The following is an 18238-nucleotide window of genomic DNA, read 5'->3' as shown; positions in this document are numbered from 1 at the left end:
AAAATAAGAACAATGTTTCCCTAATAAACATATAGGGACTATATTTCCCTAATTAACATAAACACAATATAAACTAAATATAATATCTCTAACACCTTCTAGCTGGCAAATCAATTGTGATCTTGTTTAAGGTAATTTACTATTGCAGAAAAGTAAGAAACAAAATATAGGGCAATGACACTAGTCACTTTTGAGCTCATATGGCTTAAAACAACTTCTCAAAGAGCTCAAATTTGATGGAAATTCCTAAATGCACCTTGAATGTGACAATCTAGCAACATTACACATTGCCTCAAATCCTATCTTTCATGAGAGGAACAAACATATTATGATGGATTCTCATTGCAAAAGAGAAAAATTGGAGTCTGGATACTGGAGTTACTAGATTTGTCAACTCTATTGAATAGTTGGTTGACATATTCACCAAGTCTCTAAGAGGACCAAGATTGACTATATTTGTAGTAACTTGGGAACATACAACTTATATGCTCTAGTTGAAGGGGAGTGTTAAAATTTTAGAAATACGTAATTGATTCCCCTATATAATGAAGAATATCCAGATTATCTGTTTTACTAGGAACCTTTTTTATTATTCCTGTATCGTATATTTATTACTAGAGGATATCAAATCTCCTCTGTTTATTGTACTAATTCCTTTTTCTCAATATAAATAGAACTCTTGTGTATCCTAAAAAGCACATGGTTTCAACTTAATGTTTCTCTCTTTCCTAGAGTTTACAACACCACATAGGTTGCAACTCAGCTTTACTTTTGTACATAATTATTCTTCATCAACAGTGTACATGCATGAGGATTTGATCTTTGCACAATAGCAATGTCAAACATTGACTTTGCCAATTAGTTCTCTTTTGTCATAAATAAAACTATCAAGTATGATCCATAACCAAAATACATTTTTCCCTTGGATTTGAACTGAGTACACTTCCATTTTGGACGTAATAAAATTTTAACCAGCCATAGCTGCTCCAATGCACAATATCTAAAACGTTTAAGAGAAATGATCCCCAGATTTTGTCATGTGAAGATGTTCTCATCATTTTTGTTCTTAAATTCACAAATTTAACATTAAGTAACACACCTAATAATCAAATGCAGTTCATGATGGGTTACTTAGGTTACTCGTACTAACATTTGGCATACTTATTGAACTCAGATCATATCTGTGTTTGTGTCCAAGTAACTATCTTTGTAGCATTAACAAATTAAGACTAAAGAGCACATAGACAAAAGGATTAGCAGTATTCAGTATTTCGTCTACTAGCACTAGCATTCTACTTTACGTTTTTCTAATGCATCACTCAGCTTAACAAATCTTCTACAAATACTCACTACAATATACTTAGAAGCCACAGCAAGAAACCAGAAACCTAATATCGAATGTTAGAACAAATGCCTTAGGGAGCAGCTAAAGAAACAACCACCGTACTACATCCACTCAAATATAGCCAGAGTAAATCATTCATAATTAACCAAGGAAGGATAATATCTCTCCATAGTCATATTTTTCAAACTAGTTAACTAAAACATTTATAATTACAAGTCCAATCCAATCCATATACCCTTGAATATCAGCACTCCTGCAAATTATTCCATAACTACAAGTAATAGGCACGTTTTCATCTTACAAAAAAAACAAAGAAAAAAAAAGGTGATTGACCTCTTTTTAACATAAACCTAACAATCTACCAGCTATCACCACCTGTAACAATTTTATAAAATGACATAAATAACACATGAAACATCTTGTACGGAGTGATGACAAATAGATATACAGAACCATCAAAGGCACACATGTTGTAAAAGCAGTAGGGATAAACTGGTCAAACAGGTAACTTACCACTTCCAAATGCTTTCTGCTGTTTTCCTGAAGTTTAAATTCTGAAGCACATTTTACATGCTTGCGCCTCTTATATGTTCGGAAACATTCAACTGCACCAGACTTCCCTTCTACAACACCAAATCCATCTGTAAGTACTTCTACATGATCTACAGTTTCATTCTTCAAGCGATCATGTTCAACCGGAGTAACACCACTCCCATCTGCAATTGCCACCTCATTGTTTACAGCTTCATCCTTTGAGCCCAGATCTTCTCCACTGTAAGTAACAACATTACCATCAGCAATTGCCACTCCATTATTTATAACTTCCTTCTTTGAGGCCAAAACCTCTTTGCTTTCAGCAACACCATTTCCACCCTCAAGTACCATTCCATTATTTACAGTTTCATTCCTCAAGTCCTGAACTTTTTCTTCACCTTCAGCAACACCATTGCCCCCCACAACTGTTAACCCAGTATTTACAGTTCCATTCTTCAAACCCCAAACTTCTTTCCTATTTGCAACACCATTTCCTCCTTCGTGCGTCACCCCATTATTTATAGCTTCAGGCTTCAAGACCCGCACTTCTTCACCTTCAGCAATACCATTCCCACCTTTACTCGTCACCCTACTATCAACAGCTTCCTTCTTCAAACCCCGAACTTCTTCACCTTCAACCACAACCCCATCCTTTAAAGCTTCATCCTTCAAGCCCCGACCTTCTTCACCAGCAACATTATTTCCACCTAGAATTCTGCCCCCGTAATCTCTATCTTCAGAGTCTGACCTCCTACCCAACACAGCCCACTTATCACCATTGCCAGTTCCATCCTCAGCTTGCATCTCCACAGAATCCCAATTTCCAAATACTCACGGCAGAAAACTAGGGTTTCCCCGGAAACAGATCCAAAACTCTTCAAGATTTGTCTCTAACCAACTTCACCGATCAACAACTCTGAAAACCATAAACACCAAAGTCACCAACACAACGCAATTTAAAATACACGCACTCCATTCCGAAAACCCATATAAACCAACAAAACAGCCACCTCAACTTCAACCACTAAGGTAAATGCAGCGTAAGCAGAAACAAAAGCTAAAAAACAACTAACACAAACAAAACACCGACACACTTTCATGGCACAAAATTCAGTAAACATTCAAAAAAAAACTGAAAAAACAAAAGCACCCCAAAAGCTTTAACTATTCATTTAACATTTAAGAATTGTGTACCAAAAACGGAAACTGAAACAGCGAGCGAAAATTGAAGAGGAAGAAACTCTTACAGTGCAGAGAGGGAATTAGAGCGAGTGGGTTAACTAACGCGAATTGGAAGAAAGTGAATGTGAAATTGTTAAGAAGTTGAAGCGGTAACAAAGAAGAAGAAGGTGTTTCTCTCTTATCCTTCTTGTTTTATTTAAACAGAACAGTCTTTCTTTCCCCGGTCATTTCTTTTCTCCATCTTTTCCTTTAAAAAAAATTAATATAGTTCCAAGAGCCACGTGGCTCTGGTTGGGGTTGGGCTTTGAGAAAGCCCATGAAAGATTCATAAAAAGCTAGTCTACTTTCAGATTTTCCTCTCACACCTTCTTTTTCAATGTTTTATAACTCCTTTAACCTCCAAAACATTCATTGATGTTCAAGATTACTGTCCTTACCCTTTTGAATAGAGTCATCCATAGTAATTTCACCTTCAACCAAGTTGCTGTAACATTCTAGATTTTATGATTCATATTGATAATTTAGTTTTGGATTGCAAAATTCCATATAATTATTCCTACTTTCAAAATTTAACTTTTATAATCTTAAACTGTAAATTTAACTTTTATAATCCCAAAAACAAAACACTTTCAAATTGTCATTCGCTCTTCCATCTCTTCCATATTGATTAATGTGGAAATATGGTTGGTTCTTAATTCATGTAGAATTAATTTATATTTTTGTATTTTAACTTTTGCATGATCTAATCTAGAAGTTATTTTTTAACTTTTGGATTACATGTTCTAGAAAGTAATAAATTTTATTATGACAATAATGATGCTTATATTTGTGGTAATCATGATTTGTAAGTGTTTGGTGAAATCATAAATCATAATTATGAGTTTAAATGAAAAACTAATGAGATATTCATATTGTTAACATGCTAAGAGTTTGGTGAAATCCAAAATTACTTTATGGATTTTGAAGAAGAACAAAGTGAGTGTAAAATGTAAAATATGTATATCGAAGATAAATTAAAATATTAAAGTTAATACTTAGTGGCGCATGACATATATATTTATTAAAATAGGTTTGGAAGTTATGATAGATGTTATTTGACATACCATGACTAAATGAAATTAGATAATGCATTTAACATTGTTTTGCTTATTAATAATATATACAAAACCATCAAATATAGGTTATTTTTAATTGACATTATTGGTATCACATTTACACGTTATTTTTTTTTTTAACTTTAGTGTTGACAAATGAATGAAATGAAGGGTTTAAACACTAGATTTGCCAAATTTAGTGTAGAGCACAACATATAAATTAGTGTCACACTTAAATTTTCAAATTGACCTAACTTTTGTGAACAAAAAATTCAAAAAAAAAAACATAAATAACATTTGTATCGAGGTAGAAAAAAATTACCATTGATTGTCAATATTCAAAGTAATTTAAAGGTTCTTAAAACCACAAAAACTCTATTGTCACTACATTTTGTGTTTTTCTTCACCTATTTTTTTAGTATATTTAGCACATAGTTCATATAACTAGGCTTTGAAATATTGTGGTATCTTCGTACTATCTATGTACCTTATCCATTACATTCATTTGATTTTAAGATTTACAAAACTTTTCATGAATATCACCAAAAACAATTCATTCATTCATTTAAATAGTCATTTTAACAGTGTACATTTTTTATTTTTATACTTTATACCTTATGGCATATTTCTTAATCATGGTCAAAACACTTTCAAAAATAGTTGAAGTCATTTGTGGAAGATGGACCTAGACTCTATCTCTTAGGTTATCTTAGGCCATCATGGAGCTTTTAGAGTAGGAATAATTTTTGGGTCGTGTATCTTTTTGACTTGTAACTTATTTCTTTGGAGGAAGAGCAAAGTTTGTGTGCATTTCTTTGACTTGAAACTTATTTTATTATCTTTGTAATTCGACCTTGTTAGGTGTCTTGAGAGAGCATTTGGTGCATAATCTCATCTCCTAACAAGAACCTCTAAAACATAGTAATTTTCGTCTCTTAGTTGGTAAGTTTGAAGGATCCAAAGTTCCTTCTAACTTAACTATTAGGTTGCATAACTTGGTTTATTTGTTTTCCTTAATTATTGTTACTTAGTATGTGTTTACTTTTATTTCAAGTCTAGTTCCCTTGGAGAAGTTTGAGGTAAACTTTGGCTAGGAAAGACTTGGTTCTTAAGCAATCCATTGTGTATCACCTCCATTTATTAGAAGCAAACTTGAGACTTTTTTTACTTCCTTAAGCCTCTTAAGGAACTCCTTTTGAAATACTAAGTAATTTTTTTTTCGTGTAGCATCTTTTTGAAAACTTTAAGAATGTTTAGGACTCCTTCTTACCAAATTGGTAGTGATTCTAGTGAGGAGGTCCAACCAAGTTTAACACATTTGGCTAAGGAACTAAAATCACTAAAAGTTTGGCAAAAGTAAGAAACTCTCTAAAAAGAAAAAGAAATGGTTGAAAAGGAAAAATATATTGCTTCATTAGAAGAAGAACTTAAGATTCTTAATGAAAAACAAGAGAGAGTTTAAGAGGAAATAAGAAAATTAAAAGTAAGAGTCTCTAAAAAAAGGAGTTCAAAAACTCCAACGCCAATCACAGACTTTAAAGAAGAGAGTAGGATTGTCAATCAATATTATCAACCTCATCCACATACAGTGGCAAGAGAACATGAAAAAGAACATCCTCCAAAAGAGATTAAGGTAGACCTCCCCTATTTCTATGGGAAAGAAGATGTTGAGGCAGATCTAGATTGGGAGATGTAATTTAAGTAACCTTTTTAATGCCATGAAATCATAACAGAGAGGAAAGTCATCCTAGCCACCTTGAGTTTCTAAGGGAATGTCATGTATTGGTGGACTTCCCTTGTAAGAGAGGGAAAACTCTTTAATTTCCCTTAAGTCACTTATTGGAATGACTTGAAAAGTGTCATGAGAGGAAGGCACATCCCCTCCTACTATCACAGGGAGCTATTGGACAAACTCCAAAGGCTCCAACAAAGAGACATAAGTGTTGAATAGTATAGGCAAAGAATGGAGCTCTATATGGTGAGGATGGGAATTAGAGAAGAGGAAAAGACAATCAACTCTAGGTTTCTTAGTGGTTTCAATTTTGAGATTAGGGATATAGTAGAATTGTTGTCCTACTAAGACTTAAATGACTTGGTACAAAATTTGTATAAAGGTAAAGCAACAACTCTTGAGAAAAAGTTTGAAAGTTCTCCACTCTAACTCTAGTTTTAAGAAAGACTACAAGAGAAAGGGTAAACAATTGGTAGAAGAAAAACCATCTAGGAATCTAGAGAAAGAAAAGAGAAAGACCAAGGGTAGGAACATCATCTCACACTCACACAAGTGACATTAAATGTTTCAAGTATCTTGGTAGATGTCAAATTGCATCACAATACCGCACCAAAAGGACCATGATCGTAAGGGTTAATGATTTCTACAGTAACGAAGATAAGAAAAATGAGAGTGAGAGTAAAAGGCTTAGCGCATGTAGTCACTTTCCTTTTGAGTTGGACTAACCTCTCTAAGAGCACCATCAAACACCACCCTATCATCATCCAAGAGCCAAGGGCTTGAGCCTTCTTCCCCTCAACCCACCAAATTCTACATCATTTCACCATTTTCACTATCACCATGGCTTATTCCAGTTTTAGCGTAGTTAAGAAGATTGTCATCACCTAACTTCTCTTAAAGCACCATCAAACACCACCCCATCATCATCCAAGCACCAAGGTCGTGAGTCTTCTCCTCCTAACCTACCAACTTCCACACCCCTTGTTCCATCTCATCATCACCATAGCTTTTCTTCAAGTTTTAGTCTAACCTAACTAGTGGAGTGCTATCAATATCTTTATTACATTCTATATTTTGATTTGCCTTATGATTCTATAATCACATACAACAATAAAACTCCTAAGGAACTTATTGAGCCTATTGTTAACCATCAACGTTCTATATAATAGTTCCAACGTTCTATATAATTGTTCCATTTGTATTTACAAAAAGTCTAATCCATTTGTTGCATAGATTTGAAGGTTATGTTGCATAGATTTGAAGGTTATTTTCTACCATGGGACCTCCTAATCCATTTGTTGCATAGATTTGAAGGTTATGTTCTATCATGGCACCTGTTAGTGTTCCCAACAAACATGACAAACTAAAGACTTTTCCATTATAGTGCTAAGGATTGGTTGTACCACCTTCCTTTCAATTTTATAACTAGTTGAAACAATTTAAAGAGATTATTCCTGGAGAATTTTTTTTTTCCTACATCCAACGCTGTCTCAATCATAAAAGACATGTATGACATCAAACTTAGATATAAACACATCAAACTTAGATATAAACACTTTGTGAATACTGAAAAAGATTCAAGAAATTATGACTATCCACACCACAATGTCAGTGATCAATTTCTATTGCAATCCTTTTATATGTTGACAAACTCAACTGGTAGTGGTGCCTTAGTAAACAAAAACTCCAATTACAATCTCATCGCCTCAATCAAGATACATGCCTAACTAAGGATACAAACATGCAACATGTTCAACGAGGAACCTCAAGAAATGTTTTTTCGTCGACTTAGCCCTAGTCATAGGTGGGTAAACTTAGCCCTAGTCATAGGTGGGTAAGGTTATGAGAGTCATTTTGGAAAGGTTTATGAGAGGCTTGGAAGGTAAGATAACTTTGTTTGGTCTAATGTAAAAGGTCTTTGGTCGAGGAGAAAAATGGCACTGGCTTCTGATAATTTCATTGATCGAATGCTAGCTCACGAATATGGGGAAAGGGAAACAAAGAATATTTTAAATATAAAATTGCATTGATTCCGTCCAAGACAATTTCAATTCCTTTCAATTCAAGATAATCTAAGCAGTGAAATATAATACCATATAACATTTTGTTCTACTTTATGTGATCTTTTGAAAACTGAAACATGGAATCGAAAAAATATGAAACATCTACATTTAATCCAAAATAACAATAAGGTGTGCCAAAACACAGTGATGTTATTAGTGTCTACTTATGATTCAGAACATTCGGCCATTATCAGAAAACTGAGAAGATATGCAGGTAATTCCTAGTTGATGGAATAACACATCATACAGATAGAAGAATAGTAGAAGAGTACGAATAAAGTAATTTATTGTATCTGGAATAAATAAATAAAAGATACAATAATACAGTATAGAGATCGTTTCCAACAAGCTCATTACTCTTAACAGTCATCTTATCACAACAACAAACACTATCAAACCCTAGCTTGTGGGAGTGAGGGAACAGAGAACATTACAGGTGAAGCTTTTCTGTCACATAATAAACAACTTTCAAGCATCTGGTCTAGTCTACACTAACTTGAGCTTACATCACACGAGGATTAATTACACAAAATTATTTCCTAAACATATGACCAATACTGTAGTGATTGATACAAGACAATTATTCTTATTTTTTGTGTGTGAAGTGTTTAGAAGAAAACTGTTAGTAGGGATCCAACACTGAAGGCTACCACTTTTAGCAAATAGATGATTTTCTTAGAAAATTACATGAACGGGGTTAGTCTTGTCCACATTTTGCAACAGAATGAGATATCAGGTGGAGTGTCATGTTCCGGTTGCATGAGCCAATTTACAAACATTTCTTCAAAAATGTTTCTGACACAATTGAGCAACTCAGAATGGTTTCTCAGACCTTAATATCTTCCAACTTGAATAGGGACCCTCTCCTACATCATTTAGGGAACTTGACCATCCCAATGCAGTTGCAATTTCTTCAAGTTCACCAATAATAAATGTGGTGTCACGTATATATACACGCCCTCCTGGTCTTAGCATCCGATCCATCTCAAGCATAATGCTTGAGATGTTACACTTATTCCTGAGAAACAATTAGTTTATCAAACACTAATAATGGGAAGTGTATATAAAGAAAAAAGTAGTGTCATACACACCTCTTCTTTTCAACAGAGAAAAGACCTGCTGCATGCAGCAGATCATATGTTCTAGGGTAGGTGTCAAATGGTTCACACCTGTCAAGGCAGAAATTCTCTCCTCAGTAAAAATTAAGAAAATGAAAAGAGACACATGAAAATATTTGGCAACTGGTTTCAAAAGTAGAATAAATAAATAAACTAATGCTATAGATTTGTTTATCTCTTCTAGTTTAGATCTCATTCTGCCAGTGTGTGATTAATTGCTTGTTATACTCAAATGCCTCCAAATTCTCGGTGAGCTCTCAACTCACTTAGATAAGACATAAAAGCACATTAAATATCAACTTTCATAGTGTAAAGACAAAAATCACATACCAATCATGCACAACTCCTATCAGCCCACGGTCATATATAACAGGCAATGTATTGAATCCACTAACAGGGACAACATTCATAACCCAACAGTCAATACCGAGATCAAGCAGTGCAGCAGCAACCCTGCAGTTATCAGAGTAAAAGTAATGTCATAATACACACTGCTATTAGCAAGGTCAGACAAACATTTTATACAAGTCAAATAACTGCAAAATGTCACAAAAAAAAAAGAGATAAAGATAACAAGAAAAGTAATACTCCCATACCCTCCAAATCCTGCCCTCATGTCCATTACATTTCTCAGGTTATACTCCTTCCAACGGAAAGCCCGAACGTAACTTTCCATTATTTCAAACCAATATTTTGTATCAGCCCTGAAAAGTTCATCTCTGGATACAATGGCATCCAATTGGATGCTTTGGAGCCTTTTTGGTGGTTCATGGAGACGCAAAGGCCACTCTGTAACATTTGCTCCAAATCCATTACTAGGTATTTCAGTGATGCAAGCCTTAAGGTTGACATACCTGCAAATTGTTGTGGCTATCATAAGTACTGATTTTGTGATTGTAAAGAAATGCAGGCATATACTTATAATTGACAAGTTAAACTTTTACGGTATGAATCCTATGGAAAGCCAAAGTTGCAACAATTTCTTCATTATAACTTTCAGTAAACTTTCTTAGAATGACAATCAATCTTGACATCACTCACTCCTATTTTCTAAATTCCAGTTCAAGTAATAATGACGACCACAAATCAGAGATATATGGCAGGATTAAACAATGTATACAGTGTCATACCAAACATTATCTGGATCGTCATTGGACTCACATAATGGAGGATGCTCAGCCATGTCTCGACTAAGGTAGCAATTATTGTTCATAGGCTTCTGCCATATAGCAATATAACCCTCCTTTTGTACAAGTTCCCAACAAATGTGAGTTGTCAAGTTCTCCATTTCTGTTCAGTCCAAAGACCATTGGGTTTAAAACTAAATATCCAATGTCAATATATGAAGATCTAGGTCATTTTTATATGCCATATCATGTTGATTACAGAAAGAATGGATTGAGAAAATAGTTGACCCTCAACGTTTAAGTATCTATCAACCCATTACCCATTGAAAAATATTACTGCTGTTAGGTAAACACAGAAATTATGAGCTACCTTTCCATTGCTCTTGAAGGGCCTCTTCATGTTTGTAAACAGGCTGTGCTGCCCAGACAAAGTAGCCACCTGCTCTCAGGAGCCTGTTGGCCTCAAGAAGCAAAATTCCATCTCCATTAAAGCCATGTAAAAACAGAATATTAGTCACATTGCTAATCAAAAATAGCAAATGATAGTGCGCTATCTACAATGAGCTGTCATGTATTATCTCTTTTAAGAATTTTAATAGATTTGATATTTTATGTTTTCCTTGACCTACTGTGCACTTCGTATCAAATTGGTGTTTTCATTGCCCACCTCCATGCCTCCCAAACCGCCAAAGACATAGAAGAAACCCTCTAGATTATCTTGAAAAAATTAGCTGCTCTATAGACCTAATTCACATTTGGTTGTGATTGATAGAGATATTATATTTAGTTTATATTGGGTTTATGTTAATTAGGGAAATATAGTTCCTATATGTTTATTAGGGAAACATTGTTCTTATTTTATTTTATTCTTACATATTCATTTGTATTTGGGCTTAGCCCATATTTCTTCTAGCCCATATTTCTTCTATTATAAATAAAGAATCCTATATGTGTATTTATCACAAGGGATTAATTTCAATATATAATTTTCACTATATTTAACATGATATTAGAGCAGGTTTTCTGATCCATTTTTACTTTGTCTTTGTTGCCGCCGGTTTTCCAACCTGTGCCTTTATACTTAAATGGGCAATCTTTGGTTTCTATCTCTCACATATGTCCGGGGTTGCTGTCCGCCACTGCCTGTTGCCACTCGCCACCAGCCGTCACCTGCAGCTTCTCCACCGTCACAGGCAGTCCGCCGCCGCCGGCTACCGTCACCGGCCGTCCGCTGCCGCTGGCCACCGTCACCGGCCTTTCGCTGCCACCGGCCACCGTCACCGGCAGTCCGTTGTCTCCGGCCACCGTCTCCGGCCGTCGTCTCCGGCCACCGTCTCCGGCCGTCGTCTCCGGCCACCGTCTCCGGCCGTCGTCTCCGCCACTTGTGCCACTGATGCACCAACACCCCTCTACTGCTTCCACTATCTTCTTCTCTATTCTGAAAGGTCTTCAAGGACAGTCAGTGGTTAACACCAAGAAATTTCAACACTAAAATTATGGGTTGAAACAATTTCACCAACCCTTTGTCAAATCCGTAAGATTTGTTTTTGGGTGCTTTGATGAATAAGAGCTCATTATGATCTTCCACTTTCACGGTCTGTCATCGGCGCGCCGTCATTTCCGCCGTTCGTCGTGAGGGGAGTATGTTTCCAGCCAGGTTTCAGGCTTTCAGACTCCACTAGTCAATTATGGCAGTCCTTGCAGTTTTGTCGCTTCTAGCCACTACAGGCCCCATCAGTCAGTCATTCCCTGTAGTTTTGTCGCTTTTAGCCACTATAGGCCCCATTAGTCAGTGATGGCATTCCTTGTATTTTGTCACTTTTAGCCACTACAGGCCCCATCAGTCAGTGATGGCATTCCCTGTAGTTTTGTCGCTTTTGATGCAAGCCTCATCCTTACTTGATGGCAATCCAATCCTTGGAGTTTGTTGTTGTTCTCCTTTGTCAAAGTCATCCCACTTGAAGTTTCATGGTGTTATTTGAAGTTTCGCAATAAATTGTTGTTAGTTGTTCGTCGACATGTGATTGCGCATTTGTTTGCCGCACACTCTTGAAGACCGATCATATATTTCAAATTGAGTTTATTTCCAAGCTTGGTCCATACAATCTGTATGCTCCAGCTTGAGGGGGAGTGTTAGAGATATTATATTTAGTTTATATTGTGCTTATGTTAATTAGGGAAATATAGTCCTATATGTTTATTAGGGAAACATTGTTCTTATTTTATTTTATTTTATTCTTACATTTTCATTTCTATTTGGGCTTAGCCCATATTTCTTCTATTATAAATAGAGAACCCTATGTGTGTATTTATCACAAGGGATTAATTCCAATATATAATTTTCACTATATTTAACAGTGATTTTAATGAAACTCCCCATACCACACTTCAAATTACCATGGAAGCTCGCCAAACTTCCTTAGAATTTAAAAATGAGACAAACATTGTTCCCACCTCTCCTGCAACCGACCACAAAGCCATGAACCAATCCACAACCATGCCTTTGCAAACCTCAGAGTCATCATCCAGTTCAAACCCTTCTCAAGTAGTCTATACAACAGCCCAATACTACAACAACTTCCCGAACTCATGCATCTTTCCCACCTACCCCATCCTCCCTTTTCATTTCCCCAAGCTCCAAACAAACTACTCCTATTGAGGGCACAGACCCTTTAGATTGGTTGTTTCAAGCTAACTAGTACTTTAATTTTTACCAATCCCTTGGGAATTCTGCCTCCACATGGCTGCTTTTTTCATGTAAGAAGATGCTTAAGGCTGGGTTTAAATGGATGTACCAAAATCACAAGTTGGTTGATTGGCGAACTTTAGCTAGGCTTTGGAGTTATGTTTTGGCCCTTCTAGTAACCATCAAGCTTCAAGCTGTGCCAAAATGGTTCAGTCTCTGATTGCCAAGCCACTTTTGAAAAACTATACAACAGAGTAATTTAGTTTACTCTGAAAACGACCCTTAGCTGTTTTATTTTTGGCCTTATACCCAAGATTTGTTGAGAGCTAGTCATCCTGCAACCCTCACGTATCTATCAAGTGCTTGATCTCACTAAATTAGTTGAGTCCAAAATCCAACTTTCAAAACCTAAATACTCATGAATGACACTATCCCTCCCATAACTAGGGACAGGCAAATCAAACTAAATTATACTAAACTATAATTAACTATATTATAATAAATTAAAAGAAACTAAATTATTTGAGATAATAATTGAGCTGTTTTAGAGTTCAATTCTAAAAAAGTGAACTTATATGAGTTAATCAATATCTGCACTAAATTTGGTATTCAACCGTTAAGCACACTCTAAGTTACAAAAAACAAACTCGAAAATAAAATATGTAATTACATACCTTTGTTTATATAGATTAAAAACTATGTTTCTAAAAAATATTTCTGTTTTAGCATGATTTGAAATATTTTTGTTTTAGCGTGATTAGAAATATTTTTATTTTGACACTTATTCCAGTTTAATATAAAGGCTATGAATATCCTAAAATCATTTTTATGTACTTATTTTAAAGAGAAAAAAAAGTCACCATAAAGTTTTATCTACACTATATATATATATATATATATATAATCTGAAAGATAACGAGGACATGTGTCTTTATTTCTTACTATCTTAGGTTTGTGTTAATGAAAAACAAAATAAGAGCGAAGAAATGAAATAAGTAAAAGTTTCAAACAAAAGTAAAATACAGTTCAGTATCTGGGTCAAAAACATACAACCAGCCATTTTCTCCTCTTGATAGGAGAGGATTATNAAACCCTAGTCGAAACCTCCCTATCATCAATGAAATCCATGATCTGCCTGCTTCATTTCAACTAATCCTTCCAAGTCATCAATGACACATTCTTTTCGGTTATGGTTGGCAATGAAGACATATTGAACGTGGAGAGATACAACACCAATGAGATCTGAGTCCAATCACATAAGAAATTGACACCGCTCTCTACCCAAAATCTAAAGGCAATGAGTTAATGGATCTTCACCTTTATATACTACTCCACTTTCTCATTTCTACCTAATGTGGGACTTAACCTCGCACTTAGATTCTCAACAACAATATCTATTCAATCACACTCCTTCAACCCTTTTTACCTTATCCCTATGAAGGGTCTGATGTGGTTCTAGGCATGGATTAGTTGCAACCTTAGGCCCCATGAGAGCTGATTTTTCCACTCCTTATGCTTTCTTTTTACCCAATAAAACTCTCATTTTACCCTTTTTGGATCTACATCTAACCACCGCACAATAACATCTTTCCACCAAATTTGTCATTTCTACACATAGACTCCATTGCATCTCTACAATTGCTTACTTATTGTTGAAAGTCGTACATCAACTAGAGATAAGGTCAATGTGGGTGCAAACCTCACCTTACAAACCAGTTCTGTAAAATTGAGTTGGACTTAAAGTTCACTTCATAAAATGGTATCAGAGTCTGGTTAGAGTCTATCCCAGTGAGATTTGTATTTGTTGGACATATCATTCCACATGCTATCAGGTCGTTATCAGACCATCCATTAATGTCTAATCCCATGCACGAGATGTATATACTTCAATACGAAAGGTGTGTTGGAAGTCTCACATCGACTAGAGATAAAGCTAATTTAGAGCATATATGTAGGCGTAAATCTCACCTTATAAGGCTAATTTACAGTATATATGTCGGTGCAAACCTCACCTTACAAGCTGATTTTGTAGAATTGAGTTAGGTTTAAAATTTACTCCTTAATACTTATCATCACATTGACCATAACATAGTTTCTCCCTCCCCCCTCTTCACCACTAATCCTACCCCCATAACCCTCATCAATGAATTTCAACATGTCTTTCCCACAACCATGGCCTACTCCCAATCGTCCCCACAACTGCCACAATCCTCTATTACATGATGCCACCTGTATTGATATTAAGCCCTGCCACAATCCTCTATTACCCTTATGAACACAAACAAATAATGGCATCCCTCATAGCCATCATGTTACAAGATGGCATTATTTAACCCAGCACAAGCCTCTATCCTGAAAGAACTGTTTCGGTCACAAGGCGCTATGTGTTTCATGTTTGATATAAATTTTAAAAAACCATAGAATAGTTAGGAGGTGAACAATGAGAGATCAAAGGCTTAAATAAAGAGGAAGTACCATCACGAGTCCAATTAATTCTGCATCTTGAGCAATGGATGAGATCAAATGCCTGGCTTGGGAATAATAAACGACGTGTAGCAAATACTGCTGCCATGGCAGGCACACCTCGCTCAAGTGCAAATTGAATCTGATTTTCATGAACATCTTTTGGAGCTATTGAAAGAGTGGTCACATTACGTTGCATCAAAAAGGCACCAAAACTTGCCACTCCACAGCCAACGTCTAATGCAACTCTGATGTTTTTACCAAATGAAATGTCAGGAACCATCTGCACATTCAATTTCAAAAGTGCTCTCAATATGTTAGCAACAAATATCAGAACAAATTTAAATAAGAGACTAACCTCAGAAATCTGATCCAGGTATTTATCTGCACCATGTATAAACTGAGTTCCACCACCAGGAAAAACAAATTTATCATTCTTTATTGATATCCAATTTTGCCCACCTTTATCCTCAACCAAACGTGTATGGGGTACATTACTAAACCAAACCTGTAATTCCACACATGTTAACAACCCCTTTCTTCCCAATTCAAACCAATTGAAAAGTGTGAGATGATACAAAATTTAAAGTTCAAGAGTTTGTTAAATCAAGATTAACAAAATTAAGAAAAAATTCAATAAATTTTGAACAAAATATCAGATTCAGCTCCCACCATCTAATTAAGATATAAATCAAACTTCAAAATACCAAAGACTAACAACAAAAGTCTTATCCTACTAGGTTAGATTGGCTACATGGATCACACATTGCTATTGGACTCAGTTAAAAACTGAATTCTTAAGAATATTATTTACCATGAGATTACTTGATAAGAAATGAACTTTAAACTTAATTCAACTCCATAAAACTGGTTTCCAATACACCTCTGATACCATGTTAAGAAATGAATTTAAGCCTAAATCAACCTTACAAAATCGGCTTATAAGGGGAGATTTCCTCCTAATTATATATACTATAAATTAGCCTTATGGGGACTTTCAATATTACTCAGAACAATTTCTTCTAAAGTCCTTGGTCTCCCTCTCTCACTCTTCACATAACTAAAAAAATCATTTAATACATTCTTCTTATTGGTGCTTAAGACTCTAGATGATAAAATTTTCTTTTCTAGATTATCCTGATGTAAAGGTTCAGATTAAAACAAATGCAAATTCAACGATCCCTATAAGTTAAATTTCTTTCACCTGCCACCAATTGATCACGGTTCATCTCCTGCTCATTCATTTTAGCTTCTCGTTAAAAGACAAGCATCTCAAAAATAATCGTGCAATTTTTTTCATTTCAAAAAATGATCCCACTATTAAGTTCATGGGTTAAACAATTAATATATACATTCTATTTTTTATATAGAAAATCACTAAGAGGGGTACATTAGTAATACTTTCTGACTAAAACCTTCCACCTGAATCCTTAACTCGTATCCTTATAGGTTAGCACTTGGAATTCTCCTAGAACGAGCATATATTATCCTAGAATGAGCTCACAAGTTCTCAATGGCCATCCATGTCCAGTGTACTAAGTAATTAACTCTTTCAAATATCACCACTCACCAAAGCCACAATCAAACACCCCTCCTCAAGTTCACCACCTAGAGAACACAAAACAACCTTTCACATGAAACAAAAACTGAACATGTTGGCGACCCTACTCAAATTCACCAGCGACATCAGACAAAACATCCTTTCACATAAAACAAAAATTAAACATGTTCCCGAGCTGTCCTTGGCTAATGATCATCCATGCAAAAAAGCGTGCTAACTAATGAGTCATTTCATCAAAACCACTATTCACCAAAACCCAAATGCATCTCACTAACCACCCAAAGAAAGAAGACAGAAAAACAACCTTTCACAAAGAAACAAAAAAAAAAACTTACAGAGCAAGTACCTCGTCTCTGCTTTTGGGCCAAAGTACGGGCCGCCGGTAACCCTTGGGCGGCGGAACTAGACAGTTGAGGCCCATCCCTTCTTGGGGGCAATGCCGCTCGTACTTCTCCCCTCTCACGCTCCCTTCCAACTTCTTCATCGCTTCCTCATTATCCAAACAAGGCACAAAATCCACCATCCTCACATCACACACCTTATACTTCTCCACTTTCTCCTTCACACCACCACTCTCCTTTACAGAAACGCTGCCGTTTTGCCCTTCCTCCTCCAAACCCGGATCTAACTCCCCCACTCTGAAATCTTCCGTCATCACGCCGTTCCCGTCCAACACCCCCATTCGCTCCACCGGCGGTAACGGCGGTTCAGGAAACACTTTCGGCTCCGGATGATGAGGCGGCATCGCCAGCGGAGTCGGCGGAGGAGGAGGAGGTGGTGGTGGTGGCTGCTCCGGCGAGGGTGCATCGACGGCGGCAGAAGAGGAGAAAGCGAAGGAAGAGTAAGAGGCGGGGGAGAAATGCGTGAAGAGGAAGAGAAAGAGGGTGAGGGAGAAGAGTGTGAGAGTGGTGACTCTAACACATGAAGAGGTTTTGAGAAAATCCATTGACCATAGGGACTTCATTTGGTTTGAGTGTGTGAACGAGAAGAACAGATGAAAGTGTGGATCTCACTTCGTAGTTAAGACCAGAAATGAGATTGGTACGAGAATGCGTGAGAACATGCTGTAGTTAATGAGATAACGTGTTTGCGTTGTTATTGTGTCGTGTTGGACACTAGAAATGGTGACAAATAGGATCAGTAAGTGGGTGAAAAAGATACTCTCACTCAGAATCTAAAACTGAGGAGGAATAAAAAATATACGTAAAATTTAATTCTTCAAGCTTCAAGATGTTTATATATCATATTTAAAATTCAATTACGGTACACCATATATTATCCATTTTGAAATTCAGAATAGAAAAACTCTTTTACTATGTTATCCTATTATCCT

General features: G+C 35.9%; 2 protein-coding genes across 5 annotated transcripts in view; both read right to left on the bottom strand.

Moving 5' to 3' along the window:
• Nucleotides 1-3337, bottom strand: part of LOC106765049 — a 16176-nt gene extending 12839 nt beyond the window's left edge. The window contains exons 1-2 of one of the 3 annotated variants that reach the window (XM_022782341.1): nucleotides 3127-3337; nucleotides 1859-2795 (exon numbers count right to left, since the gene is read on the bottom strand). In XM_022782341.1, coding sequence (XP_022638062.1) covers nucleotides 1859-2683 — 825 coding nt within the window. In that variant the 5' untranslated portion in view covers nucleotides 2684-2795; nucleotides 3127-3337. The remainder of the gene's footprint in view (nucleotides 1-1858; nucleotides 2796-3126) is intronic. The other 2 variants (XM_014649536.2, XM_014649537.2) reach the window with 2 other exon arrangements.
• A 4878-nt stretch (nucleotides 3338-8215) lies between these two features.
• On the bottom strand, nucleotides 8216-17994 carry LOC106764961 (probable methyltransferase PMT10). 2 transcript variants are annotated; one of them, XM_014649422.2, is made up of 9 exons: nucleotides 17252-17994; nucleotides 15703-15852; nucleotides 15357-15627; nucleotides 10566-10676; nucleotides 10199-10358; nucleotides 9665-9922; nucleotides 9399-9521; nucleotides 9042-9119; nucleotides 8216-8968 (listed from the first exon to the last, which is right to left on the bottom strand). In XM_014649422.2, exons 1-9 carry the CDS (start codon nucleotides 17867-17869, stop codon nucleotides 8764-8766), a joined length of 1974 nt encoding a protein of 657 aa, XP_014504908.1. In that variant the 5' UTR covers nucleotides 17870-17994; the 3' UTR covers nucleotides 8216-8763. The 2 variants fall into 2 exon arrangements, with proteins under 2 accessions (XP_014504908.1, XP_022638060.1); XM_022782339.1 differs by having other exon boundaries at nucleotides 17241-17347.
• Nucleotides 17995-18238: the final 244 nt, after the last annotated feature.

The sequence above is a fragment of the Vigna radiata genome, chromosome 6, assembly GCF_000741045.1.
Source record: "Vigna radiata var. radiata cultivar VC1973A chromosome 6, Vradiata_ver6, whole genome shotgun sequence".
Taxonomy (NCBI): domain Eukaryota; kingdom Viridiplantae; phylum Streptophyta; class Magnoliopsida; order Fabales; family Fabaceae; genus Vigna; species Vigna radiata.
Note: the sequence above shows the minus strand (reverse complement) of the source record. Positions and strands in the feature narration are given on the sequence as shown.

Bases quoted from the DNA above. Each gene is read 5' to 3' on its own strand.
- LOC106764961 (XM_014649422.2), bottom strand. From the start codon at position 17,869: ATGAAGTCCCTATGGTCAATGGATTTTCTCAAAACCTCTTCATGTGTT. The intron at 10,677-15,356 runs GTACTTCCTCTT...GCTTTAATGGAG, and splicing joins AATTAATTGGACTCGTGATG to ATGGAATTTTGCTTCTTGAG. The intron at 8,969-9,041 runs GTGTGTATGACA...ATTGTTTCTCAG, and splicing joins TTCTCTGTTGAAAAGAAGAG to GAATAAGTGTAACATCTCAA.